Source organism: Dermochelys coriacea, chromosome 3, assembly GCF_009764565.3.
Source record: "Dermochelys coriacea isolate rDerCor1 chromosome 3, rDerCor1.pri.v4, whole genome shotgun sequence".
In the NCBI taxonomy this organism is placed as follows: domain Eukaryota; kingdom Metazoa; phylum Chordata; order Testudines; family Dermochelyidae; genus Dermochelys; species Dermochelys coriacea.
This window is the reverse complement of record NC_050070.1, coordinates 157,988,013-158,005,051: the sequence shown is the minus strand read 5'-3', so window position 1 is coordinate 158,005,051 and position 17,039 is coordinate 157,988,013. Positions and strand designations below refer to the sequence as shown.

Here is a 17,039-nt window from a genome sequence, read left to right as displayed (position 1 = left end):
GTTTCATGTTCTCTGTGTGTGTGTGTGTATATAAATCTCTCCTCTGTTTTTTCCACCAAATGCATCCGATGAAGTGAGCTGTAGCTCACGAAAGCTTATGCTCTAATAAATTTGTTAGTCTCTAAGGTGCCACCGGTACTCCTTTTCTTTTTGCGAATACAGACTAACACGGCTGCTACTCTGAAACCTGTGATTAGCTGCTGAGTCGAGTTTGCTGTAGCAGTTAAAGATTGTCCCCTTTGAAATGAGTTTTTTTCTTCTCTAAGTGCTCCAAAGATATATAGAAAGTGGAGAATTGAGAAGGAGATTATCTCTGCACCACCTGAAGTAGATTAAGCCTCTTTTTGTTTGCAGGCTTATATATTATATATATATCCAGCCAACAAAGGGTCACCCTGGAGAGCTTTGAAGTATTCACCGAATTATACATGGTGTCACTGACCATGAAAGGAACCATTGAAAGTGACTGATGTCATGATACCCTGCACATTATTACAGCCATAACAATGGAATAAGCTGTCATATCAGCCACATCCAGAGAAGCCTGCAGGATTGTTCTAGTCAAGAGCTGCCCTTCTGCAATGGAGGCTTGGAACTGTTCTTTGTGCTGTTGTGGTAGATGTTCAATGAAAGTCCTAAACTTAATTTAATTAATGTGACTGTATTTTGCCAGAATCAACAGAAAGTTAGCAATTTGGAATTGTGAAGTAGCAAAAGAGTAACTCTTGCACCAAAATACTCCAGGGATTTGTGGTCCTTTTCATGGGGTGTAGTCTTCAAACGGTATTGCCTCTGACACTCATTTACTGTGTCCACGTTAGAGGATTTGATTCAGTGTGGGGAAAATAAGAAGTTCAAGCCCTTATATGGGACATAATAATTTCTGTCTGGTCTTTTTGCCATTGGGGGGAGTGGGGGGGAGAGACACAATAGCAGGAGACTGACAGATGGACTTGGCAGATTTTAATAATGCTTCATTTATACAGAAGGCAACCAATGCTGAAGATGATGTCTGCAAGACGTCAAGCCATTTGTGCGATGTTTCCTGCATTTCCTCTAATGGGATCTGAAGGGTGTCTGCTGTCCTCTTCACTGGATCTTGAAAGTATTTTAAATCAACAATGCGATACATGGGGGATGATAGCCTCAACTGGGGAGAATTAAGTTGGAAGGAGGTGCAGGTTCCAGGTAGTCAAATGTAGGTAGTCAGCAGAACCCTGAACAAAAATTTGGGAATCTGAAGAACCCTCCTCTTCATAGTGCAGTGGAGGAGGCATCAGCCATCTTTCATAACGTATTGGTACCAGGGAAGTAGGCAATCCTGGTGAAAGGGGGGATTACCGGGATAATGCTGGTTGTGGTACCAGGAACCTTGACTTCAATAGAAGAGACTCAGGTTCCTTGGAAATAAGCAGGTCCTTTGAGAACCTGAACTCTTGCGGTACTGGGTGAGCCAGCACGGTGACTTGGTAAGTCCCAGCCATAGAGGTGAGAGTTACTAAGTGTTTTACTGACTGTTCTGGAACCTGCTGTACCAATGGTCTAGGTACCGATGAGGCTGTGGAAGATGTGGAGCATACAGCCTTCTTCGTACAGTGCTGAGGATCAGTAGACTCTAGTCCAAGTTTCAATGGTACCAATGGCTTCAATACTGAGTGATGGGTACTGTATACGTTGGAAGCAGATGAGGACTTAGATATACAAGATTCCTCAGTACCGAGACTGCTTGAAACCTTTGTGGAAGCCTTTGCAGGGCTTAGGCTCCTTGGAGTCATAGACCTTTTCAAATGGCCTCTCTGAGGAGACCTGGCCCCATTCCTCTTGGATGAAGGTCTTACAAATTTGCTTGCAGGTCTATCCCTTGAAGACCTGGGGGGACAAGCAAGCCATGGAAGTTGAGAGAGCACTGCAGTTGCTCAGTGGCCAATGTTTGGGGGCTGGGAGGCGCACAAGGCTGGATATGATGCAGGATGAAGACCATGCTCCGTTATAAGGAGTCAGAGCTTTATCTCTGTCTTTCCTTAAGGGCTCTTTAAGATAGTTCTTAGCAATACTTCTAACTACCACTGCTACTATTTCCAGATACTACGCTGCCATTCACATCGAAATTTTAATACATAATAGTATTCTAAAGTTGAAGGGACTTTTTTTAGGGAAAAAAAATCTTAAAAGCAGCTATGTCATAATCAGTATTGGAAACTTTGGAGCTTTTATGGATTTCCAAATACAAAAACACCAACTCTACAATTGAATGGAAATTTGGTACCCAGTTTCTTGAGTTACCTATTTTAAGAAATCTGGTAGACAAGCATAGGGTCAGACTTCTGACATTATTACTACCAACTGAATTTGAAACATATCCACAAAAGATTAAAGTGGCCTACACTATTCAACTGTTAATGGGAAATGTTTTTGTCCAGCTGTTAATTTTTAATTCCTGATTTTGTAGCATTTAATAATCCTTGTAATGGTGGGAAGAATAAACAAACTTCGAGCTGCACATAAAGTAGCCCAAATACTTCAAGGCAGAGAAAACAGAAACTGATCTTTACCCAATAAAGATATTAATCTTCCTATAGAGGAATGGATGCATTGGAAGCAACAAAGTGCTGATAGCCATAGTAGCATTTTATTTCAGAAAGATTAAAAGACCTCCTGAGATTCTGTTTATTACCTGAAGGAAAAAAGCCTCTTCACAATTAGGGAACATCAAATGGTGCATTTGTATGTGCAAATGCCCTCAAAAGACAATATAAACTGAGGGAAGGGGCACAAAAAAGCAAAAAAACCACTGTACTGATTAAGCCCAGCCACAGGGCACAGCTAGGTCCTGTCCACAGTAACTTTCAGTATTGTAACAGAGTCAGGGGAAAGTGTGTTGTTAATGGGTCTGCTGACTCTTATAGTTGTAGTGTAACCAAGGAAAAAGTCACTTCTGGGACAAGGTTCCTTTTGCTGACCTGATATTATCTGCCTTTGTAATTTGGCTGGAGGAACTAAAATGCTTGTGTAAATCCTAAAAGGATTAAACTAACAGCAGCAAAGATCACCAACACGTACCTAAGCGTGATTCTTAGGAGCTTGGGGCATGGGAAAGGGACCCTCTCTAGTAAGTTCTGAAGTAAAAACACCTGTTCACTAGTACTCCAGCCATTCTCACTAAGCAGCATCACTGACTTCCAAGCAGTTAAGGACTATATTATGCTCTGTTCTCTTTGGTTCACTGAGCTACCCCCTCCTACAACCCTGCTTTGGGCCTTGATCAAATCATTCTTTTTCAAAACCCAAAACAGTTTAAAAAAAAAAAGTCACACGATCAGATATCCACTTGCTGCTGTGATTGCAGCTGCACTGCTTTGGGGAGGTTGGAGGAGGGTTGGGGTGGAGGAAAGAAAGGAAGGAAAAGTGGGAATGAATCACTGAAAGATAAAAGTGCCAAAAAGGAGAGAAGCTTTAACTGAACGGTATTCTCATTGAGAGTAATACTAAAAGTTTGATATGTTGTATGTACAAGAGGGATAATTCCAATACTACAAGGGAGATACTTTCCATCTTCCCATGGTTCAAAGAGCGAAATCTAGTATAATACAGTGAACTCTGATATAGGGGAACTCCATTTACAGTTACATTGAATGAAAGTTCAAAATTGTTCCAAGGCATTTGCTTAAAGTGAAGTTCTTTTGGGGAATGGGATAGAGACTTCATACTAAGGCTTTGTCTACACTAGGATTTAAACTGTGCTGTTAGCTAACACGCTAACTAAGCTGTTTTAAAAGTCCAGCGTAAACAAGCCCCACTGCATGTGCCAATTTGGTGTAGCTAAATTTAGCTCAGGGTAGGTGGTGGGAGAGGTGATCGAGCTTCTTAAAAAAAAAATCCACAAGAATCTTTTATAATGGAAAGTGTTAGGCAACTTAAATATAGGAAAACTAACAGCTCCCCCTATAATAATTACACAGACATTGCAACTTACCACTGGGAGTGTGAGCCAGGTGGCCACGATGCGGTCTGTGATCCAGCGATACCAGGTCGGGGAGACAAACATCAAAGGTAGAAAAGGACTGAGCATGAAAATGCTCCCAAAAAAACTTGCCAAGAACAGTGCAAGTAAAAAGTATATCCCTTTCCATGACACCATGGCTCTGAAAGACAAAGTGAGCATTTAGTTAGATAAACACTTGTAATTACTTTCTGCCTACAGTACTTAATCTTCAACCATCTCATACCTACAGTTTCAGCTGGATATGGTGCTTTTCATTTTTGTCCTAAATTACTACATAATGTTGTGGTGAATTGTTAAATAACTGCAATGTTCTACCTCAGATGTGGCAACACTTCAGTGGTATTGAGATCAACAAACACAATAATTTTAAGGTGCTTGGGACATTAAGAGAGCCATAAAATTATATCAACTTTATCTTCAATTAGTTCCTCCATTTAATACAATATGCATTGCATTCTGAAGTCTCCTCAATGCTATTTTTATTATATAAAATTACAAAGAGGACAGAAAACCAGAAGGATATTTGTCCTGTCAAACACTTTTGATCAATTGCCTCTAACACTGCCAAAATAACAGGTTTCAGAGTAGCAGCCGTGTTAGTCTGTATTCGCAAAAAGAAAAGGAGTACCCGTGGCACCTTAGAGACTAACAAATTTATTAGAGCATAAGCTTTCGTGAGCTACAGCTCACTTCATCGGATGCATGAAGTGAGCTGTAGCTCACGAAAGCTTATGCTCTAATAAATTTGTTAGTCTCTAAGGTGCCACGGGTACTCCTTTTCTTACTGCCAAAATACTAAGCTTATTTGATGGGAGAGGTTAGGAGAGGGAGATTCCTGCAAGGTTTTCCTATTTCCCCCCTTTGCTTCCTCTTCCAAAGTTACAATAACCCCTTTTCCACCTGCAGAATGAATACATGTGGCTTTCTTCAGAACCCATCAACACCCCAAATAAAGATTAGAGGGATCAGTAAAGAGCAACACAAAGTATTATTCCCCGTGACACTGTAAAGGGGCTAAACGAACTTCCTCTGCAACATTCCAAGTCCACTCTGGCCAATGGAGCTTGTGACCCAGTTTGAAGCTCCTTCCACATTTCTACTGGTCCTGTCAGTTATTTTCCAGATTATACCATCAGATGAAGAAAATCATCATCAAAGGTTGCAATGTCTCACTATAGCTAACTTCTGATCTTTGCATACAGAAGAGGGCCTTTGGTTTTATAAATCAGTAGTCTAGATTTAAAATATTCTAGTGTCCATGCTATTACTTTGTTATAAATCTAAAATATATAATGCAGAGAGATTCTTAATGGATTAGTGTAGAACAATCAATGCAAACCCCAAGGGTTTCTGTTGGCTCCAAGCCTTTCCAACTTAGCAGACACTATGCTATGACAAAACAAATCTGGAAATGTTGTCTAAATTAAAATCTAAAAATAGTCTGTTTTCAGCTATTTAGGACCAACTGTTTGTTTCCGAGATGAAAGGTTAAGTAGAAGTCAGAATTCTCAGCCACTTTACTAAATTCCTCTCCACTAGGCAGTTTTAGGAATTATAAGAGCTCAGACAGACAATCACTTAGGATAAGGAAAATAGGAAGCTGGACCTTTCAATTTTAAAATGAGCAATGGAAAAGTAAGCCATTAAGCCTTGTACACTGCAATACACATATTTGATCTTAAGCATCTTTTCAAGCCTGATTTATATTCCATAGCAGCAATAATAATCAAACATTAAGGTTCCACAGCAAAGCACTCGGAAGTTAGGAAATGCCAAAAGTTAAGACTGCATGCCCAATCTTAGCTCTGCTACTTTGGACAAATGAGTAACCTAAGTAACACTGCGTCCTACCCTGTGTATACCAGAAAAACAGAGTTCATGAAAGTTGTTTTTATATATAAACATACATATGTATTTTATATATATAAATAAAATATTTTAAAAAGAGTACACTGAAAAGCGTACTTATCCCAAATTTTACTGAATAAAATAGAGTAAAAGTCAAAATTTGCTGACATATATAGACTACCTAAGGCCTTGTCTACCTGAGAAAATTATGTTGGTATAACCCAAGATGTGAATTTAAATAAATATAAATTAAATTGATAGAATCCCTCAGTTGTCAGTAAAGGAGTGCCCTTTTTTTAAGCTTATATCACTTAAGAAGGGGTTTAAGCTAAATTGAAAAGCTCCATTCTTCTACTGGAATAAGTGTATCTACACTGGGGACTGGGAGGTGGGGATAGGGTGAGAAACCTGTACAACAATATCTCTACAACTGGTAAAACTTTACTCTGTACACAACCTCTAATTAAAGCTTCAGACGCCTAGAACTAAACCTAACAATGACCACAGTACAGTTGTGCTGACAAAATTAAAGTGCATATCTTTAATACTTTGCGAAAAGAGAATTCATATTAAATGTCCAAGATACAGTGGCACTATTCTGACAGTGACAATACTGAAAGCATACAATAATGAAATGTTACAAGCTGCTACATATATCTAATTAAGGCTATAAAATTGCATATTATGTTGCGTTTGAGAAAAAGTAGTGACCATGTAATTAAGGACTGTCATAAAGCATTTACAAAAGAGGGCAGAGTTAAGGTCATGCATGCAAACTGAGCTTCGGTATTTCATGGTGTTGTTCTAAAATTCTACAGAGACCAGATTTAAGACCTTTTCTTCTGTCACCTTCAATTATTTGAACTGGACCCACAGTTTCACAGAATTTTTTTTCACTCACTCAAGCAGGCGTATCCTGAGAAATAACTCTAAATTGAGGTTGCCTTCCTGGAGCGTATGCCCAGTCATATGATCAAGATCAATTAAAAAACAATTTAGGATTAATTCTCAAATTGTAAACTGTTGCTGCTGGTATCTATCACCTGAACAGCACTGTCATGCAAGAGCATCTCCCCATCTACACTGTATTATGGAGTTTCTCTGTTTTTGAAGAAGCTACATGGGAACAAATTGAAGTAATGGTAGCAGGGGGAAGATGGGAAAATTAAAGAAGCCAAGGGAAGGCAAGGAATGAAAGAAAAAAAAAATACAGAAAGCAAGAAAGGTTAGAGAGAGACACACACAGAGGTGAGAAGGCAGAAGTAAACATGCTAACTGTAGTTGGACTGGAAAAAGAAAAAGCTTACTGAATGTTAAGAGCCTTGTCCCCTGTATGGTTTAGATTCCCTTAGCAACATGACAATGAAATTAAAGACCTTGAGACAGATCTTCAGCCTTGCTACGTCTCCTGCACACTCTTCCAGTTGCACAAAGGGTCTTAAAGCTGCCCAGAGCAGACAGCTAGGGATTCCCCAAGCACAGAGATACGCCAGTGTGCCATGAAGCTGGCGTCAACTCAAATTTCCCCCAAATACTTAAGAGGCAGTGGCCTCACTATTCTTTCAGTAGAAAGATTGCTTGGGGTGGAAACTACATGTCCCTCTCTCGCCAGCCTGTAGAAAAATTCCAAAAATTCAACCATTTAAACAGCAGTTTATTTCCAATTTTCTTTAGTGTTGGAACAGATAATTTGTTGGCTTAGTCCCACCCCTTTCTAAAATTTTAGGAGAAGTCCTGAACTTTCCCATCAAAACATTTTTGGATTATGCAGATACTATTCTTGCCTTCAGGTATACTTTTCTAGATGAAGACTACAGTCAACCACTACCCATTACTGATAGAAGTGAAATCCTCACTAAAACGGTACCTACATCTCAACATTTTCTGCCCTTCAGTATGCTTTATTGTGTTTATACAGACAAAGCACATGCTGATTTTGAAGTCCACTGAAGCTGCCTAATTAAAAGGGACAAAAAAGCCTTTTATTTCATTACTTGGATTCTATTTATCTATAATGTGTAGGGCCCTACCAATTCCACAGTCCATTCTGGTCAATTTCACGGTCATAGAATTTTAAAAATCATAAATGTCATGATTTCAGCTATTTAAATCTGAAATTTCACGGTGCTGTAATTGTAGGGGTCCAACCCAAAAAGGAGTTGGGGGATCACAAAGTTATTGTGGGGGGAGGGGGGTGGTACTGCTACTCTTACTTCTGCGCTGCTGCTGGCGGCGGTGCTGCATTCAGAGCTAAGCCGCTGGAGAGCGGCAGTTGCTGACTAGTAGCCCACATCTGAAGGCAGAGCCGCTGCCAGCAGCAGCGCAGAAGTAAGAGTGACATAGTATTGTATTGCCACCCTTACTTCTTGAGGTGTTGCTGGCGAGGCGCTGCCTTCAGAGCCAGGCGCCCGGCCAACAGCCGCCAGTCTCCAGCCGCCCGGGTCTGAAGTCACCTTATAATTAAGGATTGCAAGACCACAACCCCCCGAGAATAGCTTTGTGATCCCCCTGCAACTCCCTTTTAGGTCAGGACCTCCACTTTGGGAAACGCTGGCCTCCCCCATGAAAGTTCCGTGACATGTTTTTCATGGTCGTGAATTTGGTAGGGCCCTAGTATGTGGCAACAACATTACCAAACACGCTGTACAAAACTAGTATTGCTGCTTCTGCCACTTACTTCAGCTGCTCCATTCTACAAGCTTGATTCTACACCCACTGAAATCAATGGGCCTCCAGTAGGATTTGAATATGAATGGAATTTAAGATGATATGTATGTCAAATACTATGCAAAATATATTTGCAGTCATAAATTAGAGGTTTTACTGTTAGAAGTACCAAGGTATGTAGGTGGCAAAAATGTCTTATTTAGTAGTTTACAGAATACACAAAAAGTGCCTCTGAAGGATAGTATTCTGCTGAAGCTTCCAAGTCAAGTAAGCATAGAAAGTTTAAAAGAAAAACTCAGACTATTCATGTTATGGTTATACAAATTCCTGCACAAAATATCATTGGAGGTTAAAATTTGGGAAGGCTTCTCTTTCCAAATTCATTTAATGTATTAGGATGGTTCTTGGCATCTGGCTATAGCCCCACAGACAATATAGTGCAAATGATAGAGGACAGGTAGAGAACAGACAATTATTTTCCAAAGAAGGCTTTTGCTTACATTAGAATCCGAACTCAGTTCAGAATGAGCAATCTAGCTCACAGGTTCTGTTACTATTTGCTATTGATGAAAAATAACTATGGAATCTGAGACAGTAAATTTACCTTATTCATGGATAGGACATTGATCAAAACCCCAGGGTTTCTATCTATATTTGCCTGTAAGAAAGACCTTGCAGCCATACCACTTTGCTCTTTGATCTTGTCAGATCATATCAATTAAAACAGAAATGGGCCCTACAATATTTGATGGGAAGCTTTCTATATAAATAGGGGATTTTCAATATTTCTTCAGACACCGAATATGAATTTCTAAGATGTTATCAAAAAGAGAAAAAGGAAAGATGAGACAATGGAAGTGCTCTGGTCACTGCATATTTTTACTGGCTTTACAAAACATAAAATTCTTAGATCCATAAAAAAGAGTCCTTAATCTTAAACAACACATACTAAAATCTATGGAGAAGATTCTGTAAAACACTAAGGGTACATCTACATTGCAATTAAAAATCCACAGCTGGCCCATGCCAGCTGACTTGGACTCATGGGGCTTGGCCTAATAGGCTGTTTAATTAAATAAACAACCCCTTAGCCTTAGCCCTGTGAGCCCAAATCAACTGGCACGGGTCAACCACAGGTGTCTAATTGCCATGTAGATCTACTTTCAATCACATGAGAAAAGGTCTTATTTTTTAGTTAAGGTTTGTAGGATATTACAGAGAAAGTACGATTGGTGACATTACAAGGCAGAGTTAAGATCATTTGGATACCTTAATGGTAAATTTTCACGACTTTTACATGTTTGGATTTCTTCTTAGTTTAACCTTATATCTTAATTTCATGAATTTATAATACTTGTTTTTGGAGTTAGAACATTCATATGCTTTTTATCCTGAAATTACTGATATGTATGCTCATCCCAAACTCCAGTTCAACTTTCTTTCTGTTTGAGAACAGAGATAGAGTACGGCCTCTTTAGATCACATTTAGTAGCAGGAAATAGGCACGCAAGCAATAGAAAACAAGTCTCTAATGTATTCCCTTAGAGTTTTGAAAATCTTTTACATTTCTTTGGTTTAGCCAATATTATCAGACTGTGTGATCACACAACAGACAATGGACTATTAAAAGAAAGACAACATAGCAAAGTACAAGAACACCAGAGAATGTTTCAACAATTGAAGTTAGAGTAGACAAGGGGAATTTTCTTTTCACAAAGTTATAGTGCTTAAAAAGAGTCCCGATTCTCTGAGAGAGATGATGTAAGCGAGATAATATCTTGTATTGGACCAACATCTTTTGGCAAAAGAGAAGCTCCACAGAGCTCTTCTTCAGGTCTGGAAAAGGTAATCAGAGGTCACAGATAAATACAAGGTGGAAAAGATCATTAAGCACAAGGAGTTAACACGTTGCAAGAAACCAAAATGAACTGGGCAATTAATACAACTGCAGCGTAGCCCATAGAATAGGTATTTGCTAGGTAAGGCATAGGTCTAAGTTAAGGCAGTAATGTAATGAGCCTACAAGCTTCAAGAACTGTAAGACAATAGCTTAGCTAAACTAATCAAGGCCTAAAAAGCCTTAGCATAAGCAGCTAGCCACAAGTAATTCTAGATCATAAGGTATAACAAGAAAGAATACTGTAATGACTAAACTGCTGACAGGAAGATGGCACAAGATGCCAGTTGCTATCAGCTTGGAATATTTTAAGACAGCAACACCAGCAGATGTCCAACCACAAGAATGCCATGGCAACGAATTAATATATATGCTAATAAGCTTGAGGTAAAAATTCTAGTAACCTATAGGAGAAGGGCACCCCAACATCAGTGGGGTCTGGAAGTCCAAATAAGGAAAAGGATGTGCATTAGGCATAGTTGCATCAGCATAACACATTATAAAAGCTGTATCCCGGCCTGTGTGCCATGGGAGATACCAGGCTGACAACCACTGGTGGTGGTGGTGGTGGTGGTGGTGGTGGTGATGATGATGATGATCGTGACAACTAACACTTTAGGTTTTTCTGCAAGGGATGATGTGAGTATATGACGCTTAGATGCTCTTTCTGTATTATCCCTATCTACCTTGCTGGGCTGGAGTGTTTGTGATTTTGCTAATTGTGTTAATAAAATTACTGAAAATTCTGAATCTTTTTCTTAAGTGTGAAGATGTTGCAACCATACATATCAGGATTCCCAATTTACAATTAATTCTAACAACACTGTATCTGATTTTGGGACTAGAACCTTCCAAACCTCAGATTGTTAATTTGTCACTTGGGGATTCATAAATAATCAACATAATTAAAACACAATGAAAAGACAAGGCAATACAGTCATAGGACAAAGGAGAATTAATAGGTTATAGACTGTTGTGATGAAACAAACTAGAGTCCTGGTCTACACTACAAAATTACTGCAGTATAACTATGTCATTCAGGGGTGCGAATAATCCACATCCCTGAGAGACGTAGTTATACAGACCTAAGCACCAATGTAGACAGCGGTATGTCGATGGAAGAGTGTCTCCGGCCGACATAGCTACCGCCTCTCGTGAAGATGGAGTTATTAAGCTGATGGGAGAACTCTTTCCCATTAGCTTAGGCCTTGTCTACACTACCAAGTTTTGTCCCCAAAAACGGTCTTTTGGTGACAAAACAGCAAGAGCGTACACACTACAATGGGACTTTTATTGCGAAAAAACGCCCAGTTTTGGCGACAAAAAACTTCCACCCCTACGAGAGATTTTTGTCTTTACTCTTCCCTTTATTGCCGACAAAGAGCCAGTGTAGACACTGCTGATTGTTTTGTCCACAGAACTGGCTCCACCAGTATCCCACAATGCCTGCCCTGATTGCTCTGCTCAGTGTTTTGATATCTGCTACCCTGCAGGCATGCGCTCCTCCCCTTTCAAAGCTCCCTTTGGGGAACATTGGAATGCTCCTGTTCTGCCTTGCACTAGGAACATAGCAGCATGGAGAGCTCACAGAGCTACTCATGATGTTGCTCTCAGCAGCTGAGGGGGCTGTGGGAGAACTCGGAGAGAATCCCAAGATGCGCAATGATCAGCTCTTCCTTCCCACAACACTGCACTGTGGGAATACATACTCACGGTGCATTGCTCACCCTGTCGATGATAGTGTCCCCCAATGTGGACATGATCTGTTGACAGAGGGAGCAAGTGTGAACACCCTTTGACAATTTTTGTTTTGTTGACTTTTGGGTGTTGACATAAGTTTTGTCAACAAAACTTAGTAATGTAGACACACCCTTAGAGCAGTGGTTCTGAACCTATTTACCATTGTGGGCCACACCCAACACTACCTGTATGGCCCTGAGGATGTCACATGGGTCGCAGTTGTGCGTTGATTGGGCCGCAAGCAGCCCCTGGGCCACAGGTTGAGAACCACTGGCTTAGAGTATCTTCACCAGAAGCACTACAGTGGTGCAGCTGTGCTGCTGTAAATCTAGAATGTATACCTGCCCAGAATCTCTATTGAGTCCATGATTTTTGGTGTCTAGCAGAGTTTTGAATTTAAGCTCCTAGGCTCATCATTTGAAGGTATTGTGCAGGTTTCCTTTGAGGATGAGGACAGGGAGGTCAAATATAGCATTCCACATACTTCCTAAAAATATTTTAAAGCCTTAAATATTTTAATCTAGCATTTCAAATTTCAACTAAAGCTTTCAGGTGTGCATTTCAAAATGGATATTTTTAATCAGCCATGTGAGCTTGTGATTTGACTATTACAAGATAGAGATCTGGGATAAAATCTCTCCGACCAGCTGGAAGTGGCATAGAGGCAGCAAGTATAAACCCAAAACATTTGAAGGTGGCAGACAATCTTTTAGCATTCTGCAAAGCTTCTCTGTCCAATCTAAAACCAAAACACTACACTCTCAAACTCAAACAGGAAAATAATAAAAGACAAAAACATCATGCCACCTGTGGGTGAACACTTTTCACAAAATGATCACTCTATATTTGACCTATCAGTCCTCATCCTCAAAAGAAACCTGCATAACTCTTTTAAAAGACAAGCCAGGAAACTGAAATTCATAACTTTGCTAGAGACTAAAAATCATGGTTTTGAAAGACACTGGCTTTATGGTTTATTACAACAATTTGTCACCCACTAAACCTCCATTTTTTCCTGCGACTCCAGGGGTGTTAATGGCAAACTTTTCCTTGAATAGTCCCTTAAAATATGTGAGAACTACTTATGCTGAACTATCTGTTCAAGCTTGTATTTAGCTGTGACACACTTAGTACCTTTTCCAGACCTGACGAGCTCTGTGTAGCTCAAAAGCTCGTCTCTCTCACCAACAGAAGTTGGTCCAATAGAAGTTATTGCCTTACCCACCTTGTCTCTCTAATACCCTGGGACGCACATGGCTACAACACACCATACAAGAAATACGAATCAAATTCTTACTTCAACTTAGAGTGGTAAGTTTACTAGGAATCTATTCTTTGGTTATCAAAATCTTTGATTCTCACTTACACACAAACTTCTTGCTACATTGCAAAAACAAGTTGGCTACAAAAAATACAGAACTGTTATGTGCCACCCACATTTGGTATAAAACTAGTAGGCAAATTCAAGGCAAAGTTTATAACCACTATTTTAAATTGGCCAGATAATGTGTGTTACAAAATCATGGAAAGCATGAATATCTAAACTCCCTCACCACCAAAAACCTAAGGCATTACATTTGTAATTCTAAAGGCAACACTTCAGCAGATACTAATAAATGATTCTCCCACCAAAGGGGTTTATATGGCATAGAATAAACCCATAACAAACCTGTCAACTAAGCTAGAAAAAAGATCAACCATCTTTTTGATGTTACTTTGCATTAGGAGCCTCAGTCTACTGCATTTCTAGATTTGGAGCATATTTGTTTTCCCAGACAGTACCTGCATGGGTCATCATTATGAAAACCGGTTGAAAATGCAGTCAACACAAGGCTCAGATAGTTAACATTCAGCAACAGAGAGGGGCCTCTCTCTTGTTCTTTTTAAAAAATATATATTTAGCCCAGAGAACTACATTACCCACCCATTTCCTTTAACAAACATCAATTCCAGATACAAAATAATGCAAAAACATCAGTTTGTAACTGCAAAACATGATCAAATACCTGTCCCTTCTCTTTTTGACTTAAGAACTAAAAATTGCAAAGCTCAAAAAAACCTAGAAAAATAATTCAATTATTATCATCACTGCTTCATAAGAAAGATGCATGCTTCATGAGTTAAAGGATCAGGAGGGAAGTTATGTTCCGTTACTCAGCTAAATGTTTTTCAAGTAGAAAAGAACTTTTTTATTGCTGTTGACAACCATATCTTTCTATGGTAGGAATGATATTCTCAGCACTTCTGATTTATCAGTAATGCATAAAAGCTTTGGCTTACTGCAAAATCACTTTCCATTTGTGGGGTGGGGGTATATGCAGAAGGACAGAAAAGGATTAGGTTATGATTCATGTCTGAAGCTGCACACTATTAGAAAGAGGCTACCCTGGTACTGCGCTTGTAATTTTTCACCTATTTTGTGGCAGAACTCCAAGTTATTGGAGTCATTCACATATTCTTGTTGTCACAGCAGAACAAAAATATTTTCTGTCTCCAAGTAACGGGCAACAGTAATTCCTAAAATATAATTTTTGTTTTACATTTTGGTTAATTTTAAACATTCTTTGCTAAGATGGGACAGAAATAACTTTCCAAAACAGTTGCATTTTTGTAAACTTCAGTTTTAAAAGAATCCATTCTTGAACCACTTAAGAATATTTTAATGTGAACAGTATTTTTTTAAATAATAATATAAAGCAGAGGTATTCTGTTGTGGTCAGTCTTTGGCTCATGTTTTGCCTATTAGTTACATATTTTTGTTCAAGGTACAGCTGAAATGACTGCCAAACCAGAACTTGTTATGAAGATGTTTCCTAAATGTTTTAAAACAGGATTTTTGAAAAGTCTATTCTCTACTACAAACCAGAATTGATGCGTAAAGAATTCCATGGCTTAGAAGGGAGGAAAGGATGTGAAATATATTCCTATTATTTGGTTAAAAATAAATGGCTCATCTGCTTCTAAAATTAAAGGTGGCTAGAAGTTACACAGTAGTCAAGTCTGAGCTCACATTTCACATTTCATTGCCAGTTTCTGAATGATCTGAAGTTCTTAAAAAACAAAAAAATTTTTTTTTAGAAGTCGAACAGATTAAGCTTCACTGTCTGCCAAATTCACTGTAAACAAGATTTAACCTACAACATGGATCAAGCAACACTGCCCAACAAACAGGACACTTTTTATGTAATAACTAAACAGGTCAAATATCTGAAATTTCACAATTGACAAATCAAGTTTTATTACATCACTAAATAAACAAAACAATGTTCTTTATTGCTACTAAGGCAACAATGCTCACATGAATTCTTAACAGTCAGTATAATGTTTCAGTTTGATAGCCATTGGCAATAAAACTGTCTGCTTATTAATCCTCTTGATTCAGGGAACACTATGGATTCAATTGCAACCTTTTTTTAGTCAATAGTTATTTGACTAAAGGTTATTTAATTAAGTACCCGAATACTACACACAATTTTCAATTAAAACCAACCAGAGAGTTTGACAGCAAGCCTGAAATCCCTTTCACTAACCCTATTCACTCTCAATTTACAGCACCTTCCCACAGAAATCTTATCCAGCAGTAGGTGAGTTAGCTACAAACTGATGTTTATTTAGTCCAGCATCTCTTTCAGAAACTATTAACTAGAGCTGTACTGGAATCAAAATTCACCTCTGATAGAGGATTCTGAATTTCTGAAAAACATTAGTTTCAAATCAGAACAAGAGCGAAATGCATTATTTTTCATGGAACAGAAATTTTAGAAAAATTCTGTTTGGAAGAACCAAAACCGGTTTCCTCTTAAATTTCTGGACAGTTCCATGGCCACCTGAGGGGGCAGCCTGCTCCACTCATCTGCCGGGTAGGAAGCAGGGGAGCTCAACAGCCCACCAGGCAAACAGCCAGAAAGCCTTGGAGTTTATATGGCCCAGTAATCCCAGGGAGCTTGCCAGGTGGACAATTCCAGGAGCATGGGAATTGGGCAGCCCACCAGGCGGACAACCCAGAGATATGGTGATACTGGCTGCCCACCAACTAGGCCACGTGGGAGACAGGCAACGAGGCAGGCTGACAAGAAACCAGCCAGAAAGTTTAAACGGAGTCGACATGTTCCCATGGAATGTTTCAATTCTGTTGAATAAGCATGTTCTGGTGAAAAACTGATCTGTCAAACTTTTTGACCAGCTCTTTTATTAACCTTGGGGTTAGAGCAGGAGACTGGCACCTAGACAGCACCATGTTTTAATGTCAGAATTCCATATAACACTTTGAGAGAAAGAACTTGTTTCCATTTCAAGCTCTACTTCGGCATGTAACTTCACCTCTGTGTCTCAGTTCATATATCTGTAAAATGGATATAAATTATATGGAGAACTTGACAGAATATTGTTTTGAGATCCTCAAAGTGCTATGATTTTAAAGTAGCATGCCCTTTTGTAAAACACGCAATGATTTTTACAAACACAGACTGACACAGCAGCTCACACAATGCAACCAAGATGCTTCGCAAATTTCCTCAAACCATTTTTTCCAACACATCTGACTCCTGATCCTGTTCTTTAAAACCTGGCCTTTCCAAAACAGGCCTACCAAGTGTGTTACCCTGTGGTGCGAACTGCTTCTATGGAATAAACACGTGCCACATCATTAAAACTAACTTCATTTAATTTTTTTAAACCCAGGCATCAGAGATAAAGCAGAGGATTAAGAAAAATGTATCCAGTCCTATATTTTTATAATTAACAGTAAATGCATCTTTGACTCTCTCCCACAGCATAGACACTAGCTTATATTTGCACAAAATAAAGAGTACGACTAACCTCAGTAAATATTACCTCATCTTAAAATGTATCATCTCACTTTGATTGCCAAGACTTATTCTAACT

General features: G+C 39.1%; 1 protein-coding gene across 8 annotated transcripts in view; it reads right to left on the bottom strand.

Moving 5' to 3' along the window:
• The window catches only part of LCLAT1 (lysocardiolipin acyltransferase 1), a 209,723-nt gene that overhangs the window by 118,076 nt on the left and 74,608 nt on the right, over positions 1-17,039 (bottom strand). For 6 of the 8 annotated variants that reach the window (XR_006280198.1, XM_043511647.1, XM_038396929.2 and 3 more), the window contains one exon: positions 3,974-4,142. Coding sequence is in view for 6 of the 8 variants with exons in the window: in XM_043511647.1 (XP_043367582.1) it covers positions 3,974-4,142 (169 nt within the window). In the remaining 2 variants the exon portion in view is untranslated. Of the gene's footprint in view, positions 1-3,973; positions 4,143-12,363; positions 12,370-17,039 lie in introns of those variants that run through there. The other 2 variants (XM_043511646.1, XM_043511648.1) reach the window with 2 other exon arrangements.